General features: G+C 34.9%; 1 protein-coding gene across 1 annotated transcript in view; it reads left to right on the forward strand.

Annotated features, from left to right (window-relative positions):
- Positions 1-8,455, forward strand: part of LOC107681971 (calsyntenin-1-like) — a 45,572-nt gene that overhangs the window by 13,845 nt on the left and 23,272 nt on the right. The window contains 1 exon segment of the mRNA XM_016478366.1: positions 5,636-5,758. Within this exon segment, the coding sequence (XP_016333852.1) occupies positions 5,636-5,758 (123 nt within the window).

Consider the following 8,455-nt stretch of genomic DNA (forward strand, 5'->3'; position numbering starts at 1 on the left):
TTCTATTCTATTCTATTCTATTCTATTCTATTCTATTCTATTCTATTCTATTCTATTCTATTCTATTCTATTCTATTCTATTCTATTCTATTCTATTCTATTCTATTCTATTCTATTCTATTCTATTCTATTCTGTTCTGTTCTATTCCATTCTGTTACATTCTATTACATTACATTATTTTATATTATATTATAACGAATGTTAAATATGTTAAGAATATAATATTCTTTCGACCCCATTTACTTGTAAATACTTGTTCCTTTTTATTATTATTTACTTTAACAATAAAAATGAACTTTAATCACTTTGATAAATATAATAATGATGTCTATTCTATTCTATTCTTACTTTCTTTTCTGTTCCAGTCTGCTTCAGCTTTCAAAAAAACTTCAAATAAATGTTGTTTAGACTGCAAATAAACAGTCTTTTAGCGTGCTGTTGATGAATCATTCTGAATGAAAATGGATTGAACGGTGATCTCTGAGCACATATTTACTCCACTGTGCTCAAGTGTCAGTATTGCTCTAATGCACCAGTTACATACCATAGATTTGCATAGCTTTCATGGATAAAACTCTATGCTGTAACAACCTCTTCAGGCATCGACAAAACTGAGTATGTTTCCATCTATAGCGACCTGTAGCCTTTAACCACTTGTCTCGACACTTCACTATTTGACTGCTGTCATTATGAAATCGTATTTTTGGTGTGTTGTCATCATTTTAGCCCATTTATCAAACAGTTCTATCCGTTATTTTTGTCACAACAGTTGCACTGTGTTGCTGCTTTGCAAGGATCTAAAGTGCTTCTATGTAAAATGCATGTAAAAACAGCCAACTGGCTGCCTGCCGTCCCAAACGCTTGCCTTGTGCCAGAGCCGCAGGGCACTCAGAAATGATATCAACCACATCAGAGCTCCTTCAGTAATCAGATTCATTCTCCGCCAGCCTGGTAAGCAGCCCTTCCTTTTTGATACCCGCTCGTTTAGTTTATAATGATGCACACCAGACATCAGTGTGGGCTTTTCAAACATAAGCTGTTTTTAATGGTTCATTAAGGGCTTCAAGGAAGTCTAAAGAAGAAAATAATTGCCATTTGATTGGTAAATGTGTTTTTGGTAAGAGAAGGAGTAATGTGTGCACCATATGTTATATGAGTGTGTGTGGGAGTGTGGCCAGTGTTTAGCAGGTGTTTGGCTGCTGTGTTTAGTGGTTTTCTCTTGCTGGGATCAATGCCATGGCTGAACGTGCTCCAAGAGGTCTCAAGGACCATTATTGAGATGTACCAAAACATTTCAGAAAAAAGACTCATTCATTAAATTGTCTGGTTGTCCATGGAGCATCCCTATAATTTACACTTTGTTGCCTGTTTGTGAACAGGTTTTTGAGTATCTCTTTGTATGTTAATATGTGATGATAACCGTGTTATCAGTATATTTGTTCTACAGCAGAAGGGTTTGTGAGTACAAACAGTTCTTTGTCGGTGTAAACCCAGATTAACCTCGAGTGTTTGACCACTCAGCTACAAATGTCCCATGTTGCTGCTTTGATTTACTTTCTATTACTTAGTGAGGCTTAAAGGGGTCATATGATGTGATTTCAAGTTTTCCTTTCTCTTTGGAGTGTTACAAGCTGATTGTGCATAGATAAGATCCCTGAAGTTGCAAAGACTAAAGTCTCAAAACCAAAGAGATATTCTTTATCAAAGTTAAGACTCTGCCACACCCCCTAAAACAGCTCGTTCTAACACGACCCCACATATCTACCTCACTATGTGGAAATCGAGAGAGAGCGTGAGAGAGAGAGAGAGAAAGAGAGAGAGAGCGTGAAAGAGCGAGAGAGAGAGCGAGCGCGAGAGAGAGAGAGAGAGAGCGAGCGAGCGCGAGAGAGAGAGAGGAGCGCGAGAGAGAGAGAGAGCGAGCGAGCGCGAGAGAGAGAGAGGGTCACATCACAGTGGAGTCAGCTGTCTTAACCGTGGCTTGTGTACTGCAAACACATACCAGCTTCATCACTGTGTCTGTCACGCGACTCTGTTCCCCTTTCGGGCTCTGTCTTTATATTTGTTTTGAAAGATGAAGCTCGCGATTATGGTAAGGGGCGTTACATTTCCGACGAGTGCTTGCGGTGTTCAGCCAATCACAATGCACTGGGTCAGCTGGCCAATCAGAGCAGACTGCACTTGTCGGAAGGAGGGACTTTGTAGAAAACGAAGCGTTTGAGAGAGGCGGGGCATAGAGGACCTACAATAATGTACAGTATTTGAAAAATAATGTGTTTTTTGAACATTAAAGCATGTCAACATATTCTGTTACACCAAATACACAAAATAATGATCTTTAAAAAAGCAAAGACCCCTTTAAGGCATTTTCAAATAGTGCAGTGTTGTTTCTAAGCAGCCGTACAGGGGACCCAGAGCCATATTTATGGTCCATAATAAAAAAAGATGTGTTTCTATTCAATTTGCGAATTGAATTATCAGAAAAAATTTAATTATCGGTTTCCATCCCATGTGTTTAAAAGAAAAAAAAAATCATTACATACTTTCAGGTAAACAGAAAAAAGAAATGTACATTGTAGTCACTTACTATGTTGTAGTCACTGTGGCTCTTTTGTTATTAAATATAATAAATTCTAAACATTTTAGAGTGTGCTTTATGTTTGCTCATAGTTGGCAGATGACAGGTTTTGGCTTCTACCTTTCAGAATGACCAAAATAAAATTTTTAAATCTTTTTGTCATGGCTTGTGAGTGTATATATTAAAAAAATTGCTTATTTTGGTAATTGTATTAATATTTTGGTGTTTCCATTCGACATTCAATATACAATATTTCAAAATGACTTTACTGTTCAAATGGAGGTTGAAAAGATGTTTTACATTTTTTGAAAGAAGTCTTATGCTTACCAAAGCAGGATTTATTTGTTCAAAAATACAATAAAAACAGTAATATTGTGAAATATTATTGCAAATTAAAATAACTGTTTTCCGTTGTAATATATTTTAAAATGTAATATATTTATTCATTTATTCCTGAATTTTCAGCATCATTACTCCAGTCTCCAGTGTCACATGATCCTTGAGAAATTATTTTAATATGCTGATTTGGTGCTTAAGAAACATTTCTTATTATTATAAATGCTGAAAACAGTTATGCTGCTTAGTATTTTTTGTGGAAACCATGCTACATTTTTCTTCAGTATTCTTTGATATATAGAAAGTTCTAAAGAACATAATTTTGAATGGTAGTCTTGTCGCATCTTGGTGTCAAGTTTTGCATAGGCAAAAACCACAATCAATCTAGTTAGTTAAATTGATGTACAGTAGGCCTACTTGGTAATGAAACTTCTTTAAAACATCACATATAAGTGAGGAAAACAATGTCATGTTCTTATCTTGTTCTCTTTATTAGTAGCATTATGTCCCAGTTTGCCCTTTAAGCATGTGACTTACCTCGGCTCTTAAGGTTTTATAAATCTGGGATTTTAAAGCAGATTATCAGGGTAGTCTGGTCTGACAATCTGTCCACAGACAACCAGCAGCAGCAGCAGTACCCTTAGGTCACGTGAACCCACTTTGCTAAGACGATTTATGAGCCAGATCACAAATTTCACAGACAATACCAAGTCCTAGACTTCCTCCCAGCTCTCTTTGTACTGGTTACAGCGTTAGAATCATGCATCATGTGTTTGTAGCATTGATAGACATGTACAATTGTCAGTTCTTGAACCATGCGCAGTTTTAAATCTCAAATGTATTGCAGCTGAAAATGAACAGGGTAAAGAAACATGAAAATGAAGCGACAGTTCTGTCAAGCATACAGTTTTCCAGAAGGTGTGAAATCGGATGTGGCGTGTAATATGAACGGAGGTGAGCATTATGGTGTTATTGCTGTGGAGGTTATATCCTTCAATTAGTGTCACTGATCAGGCTTCTGCCTGTGGGGTGAGTCGTAAGACACCGGTGCACAAAAGCCAATAAATCATCCGTATTCGCTCCAGCTGCTGCACACTGCGCAGATATTTTCAGACAGCAATTTTCTGAGCAGTATAAGGGATGGGAGCTGTTAGCACAGAGGATGTTGAAGAATTTACGTGCACAAGAGTCATAGATTTAGTGTTTGGCTTGAGTGATGAGCTGACATAAGAGATTTTTCAGTCAATGTATATTTTCATATAACTACAGACATTTACATGTATTAATTTAGCAGGTGGTTTTTATGCAAAGTGATTTATAAATGATGAAAAAACACATTTTTCATAAAGTAGCTAACAATAGTAGCAGTATCAAAGTACAGAATTAAAGTAAATGTATACATTTATCACATAATAAAAATAAAATAAATATAAATATATATATAAATAATAATAATAATATAATATATAATAATAATAATATATAAAAAACATTTATATAAATATAAAAAAATATTAAATCTTAATCAATCTTAATTATTAAATAAAAAATATTTACTTATTTATATTTAATATATTTATGTTTTTTTTAATCTTTGTCTTTTTGTTGTTGTCATATATTTTTAAAGTCATTCATTTTAATGCATACCGAAAAATATAGTTACAAAATAGAAAATTACAAAAATGTCGTCTTTTTGGGTGAATCTCTTTACTTTTGAGTTGATATTATCAGTTCATATCAGTGAAAATTGTATCATTTTCTCACCTTCATGACATGTTGTATATTTTGCAAATGTATTTTTTTTATATAAAATATAAAAAACTATTTAAAAATATAAATAAGTATTAATTAAGATTATTCTATATGCATTGCATACATAATGATTTTCATGAGAATCATTATGTACTTAATATTTTTATTATGAAAAAAAAATTTAATTTGTGTATTTTACTCAAATTCTATACTTTGGGACAGTTAGTAGATCTAGTCCCTGACATGAAAAATAAGCAATATACACAATAACTAGTGAACAGGTATTTTGCATCATAGCTCATACTAAATTGTGTACTTGGAGTCTGTATTGCTCAATTAGTATCCAATACCATAACTGTTCTATAAGTGCTTGCTGAAGAGCTGTGTCTTTTAGCTATGTTTTGAAAGGTGTGTTTCTCAACAGCTGATTCAGTCAGACAGCCTCGTGATGGACCCCGCAGTTGACGACATCAGTCTGCTGAGCTCATTTAGTTTCCTGCCGCTGCCTCGCTGTCAGGTCTGCACACAATGAGATCAGCACTGCAGGAGTATCCTTTTCGCCCAGCAACTGCTGATGTACTCGCATTTCGGGTACAGGCACCGATCAGCCGTTGAAGAGAGCAATCTGCCCTTCACATCAACCTCTGCTGCTGCTGCTGCTACTGCAGTGTTTCTGCAGTCTGAAGCTAAAGCACAGCGCATCTGTCCTCTCGCTTTCAGAGCTCAAAGCCTTCAGTCAACACTAATGAGCTGCTGAGCTTCGGCATGCTCTTAGCTCGAAACAGACAGAGGCGGCAAATGCCACTGCGCGCTAGTCAGTGTGTGATTCTGTGCTCTAGCTTTAAGCTGGCGTACAGTTGTGCTGACACACAGTGCATCCTCACAGAAAACCAAAATAATTGGTTGTTGTCTGGGCTTGGTTTTATTCAGCAAAAAATAAACTACTTTTTCCTGTTTTCTCTCCCCAACAGTAAATAAGCACAAGCCATGGATTGAGACCACGTATCATGGTATCGTAACAGAAAATGACGACAAAGTTCTCCTGGACCCTCCGCTGATAGCCTTGGATAAAGATGCCCCATTGCGCTATGCAGGTAAGATCCTCCATCTTCTGGTCTCCGATGAGGCTGCCAGCCATTTTGCTTCCTCATGCTTTCCAAACCATAAAGAGATATTTCGCCTAAAAATGAAAGTTCTGTCATCGTTTCTTCCATAAAAAGGGATTGATTTTTTTTCCTAGGGGTGCTTTTCTATGTAATGAAAGTGAATGGGAATTAACAAAAAGCACCATAAAAGTAGTTCATATTGTTTAAGTGTTTTATACCACTTTTCAAGCTAAACTAGCTTTGTGAGATGCTCGGAAAACATTTCAATCATTATTTATTGAAAAGTTCAGTAACAAAAAACATTTCCATTATTTGAACTAAACATGAACTGAAATTAAATACAATATAAAAACTTTCACTTCAGCAATGCAACGTTTAAGTTGAAATACTAAAATAACTAAAACTAAAAAGAAGCTTAATAAAAATGATATAGACATTTACAAAACGCACAACATAATTCCTAAAATTAAAATGTAAACAAATTATAAAAATAAAGTCTAGTTTAAAATATTAACAAAATCTATAATAGTATATCAATGATTCTAAAGTAAAAATAGATTTGCTTTGGCTCTCAAATCAAAATACCAGGGAATTAGTAGTTTTTTTGACATAATTGATTTGAAACGCCATTGGTTCTTGTTTGCCATGTGACCAAACATCATGTGTGATGCTTTTAATGTCACCACTTTTATGGTATTTTTTGTGTCATATTGGACTTTGACCGCCTCGGTCTCCATTCACTTACATTATGTGAAAAAGAGTGAGCAGGATAATCTTTAAAAATTCACCTTTTACACATAAGAAGCCTTACAAGTGAGGGAGACAAATATTGACAGAATTTTCATTTTTACCATTAGAAGTTTGTTGCATTGATGACTGGAGTATATGCACCTGATTTGTCTCCAGTTATTAAAGCTGTCAAATGAGGGCGTATTATGATGAAATGCTGTTATTCATGTTTTCAATGAAAAGTCAGCAGAATATTTCTAAAGGTAATTTAGAAATTATCTTTCATTTAGTCAGATAGGAGCCATAATAAAAGTCCTTTGTGAACTTGTTTTGAATGATTTTTCCCTTGGTCTGGACTCTTGGTTCTTTAGTTTGATAATGTATTGATGGTATGACAAAGCTTTCCTACTCGCATCTTGTCAATTAAACCTTAAAATAGCTCTATAACAAACCATAATTACATTTTGAATAAAATACCTAAAATCATCAGCCTGCAGTTGAACTTGTTATAATAATTGATATGATTGGTGAAGTCAGCTCTTGTTGGTAATTAGGTTTGTAGATATTCTTGGAGTCTCTAATGCTCTAGGTTAATGGGGCTGTTTGTTTCTCCATGTACTGCGTTATGCTTCTTGAATTTATATTTGCTCGTGTCCCTAGACATTTAGCAGTAAATGTAGTACAAAACTGAATATGTAAAACACTGAGTTCCACTGATTCCTACAAAGTCCAGGTGCGAGCTATGATGGATGTTGGTGGTGTGCTTCTCCCTTATCTTTTTTCCACATATTGGAGATAATAAGTTTAAAAAGCAGTTCCAATTGAGGTATTTTTAAGCATGTTGCAGTAATAAGCTCATATTTAATCAGTACAGTTGAAGATAGGCAGTCCATAAACCCGTCACTTTTTTAAATTGCCTCTCTCGTTCGCCAAGCAACTGGTCGCCAGACTTCTAGAGCTCTTCTGATATCAAGATCAATGAAATTTCTTCTTACTCTGCTTGTTTCCTGTGAGAGGGAATGTGCAGCCCTAGCATTGGCTCTAGCCATTTTGAATCACTTAGAGATTTACTTTGACCTCGTTTCAAATCTCTATGCAGTGGTCCATCCATTGTCAATGCACTCCCTCCTTTCTCACGGTTTTAGTAGCAGTCCTTGTTATTGTCCTGGTGCATGAATATGGGACACTGCTATCAAATTAGTGGCAAACATTTGGGAGAAAGATTGGTCCACATGCACTAATATGGTTTACCTTGAGTTATTTGTATAAATATCAAAGCATTTAGGTCATTTATCACTGATAATCTCATCAGTGAAGGTGCCGCAGCACCTCATAAATATATAATTCCTCTGATAGTTCATAAGCAATCATTTCAGTAAGCTTTGTTTGTGTGAGCCAGCAGTGAGAGTGCAGACATTTGGCACACTGATTATATGAACAAGCTTTCTTAAATTGACTTTGAAGCGTCACATGGCTGTGTGGGTGACTGGCGCATTCTTAGCCTCTCTGCCAATGCCGGGCGGCTCAGGACATGGTGCCATGCTGACTAACTCACTTTACTCTGATCAGTGAGTTTGGCAAAAGCCATACAGAACTGTTGTGCCATTTAGACTCTTTTAAACCAGACCGTGCTGGTTTAATATAGTAAATATACTGTATATTTTTTATGATGTATTATTTTTATGATATGATATATATTAAAATGCCTTTTCCCCCCAAAACAATACAATAAATTTCTGACAATTAATGAAATATATTAACATTGTACCGAATAGGAATTTTATTATTTATTTATATATTGCTTTTATATTGTATTTATTTAATTATATTATTATATATTTTTTATATAGATAGATAGATGGTATTTATCACAAAATATATCACATTGTATTGAATATGAATATATTATTCATTTAATTGTATTATTTATATATTTTATATTGTATTAATTTAATG

This window comes from Sinocyclocheilus anshuiensis, unplaced genomic scaffold (genome assembly GCF_001515605.1).
Source record: "Sinocyclocheilus anshuiensis isolate Anshui unplaced genomic scaffold, SAMN03320099.WGS_v1.1 scaffold2090, whole genome shotgun sequence".
Lineage (NCBI taxonomy): Eukaryota > Metazoa > Chordata > Actinopteri > Cypriniformes > Cyprinidae > Sinocyclocheilus > Sinocyclocheilus anshuiensis.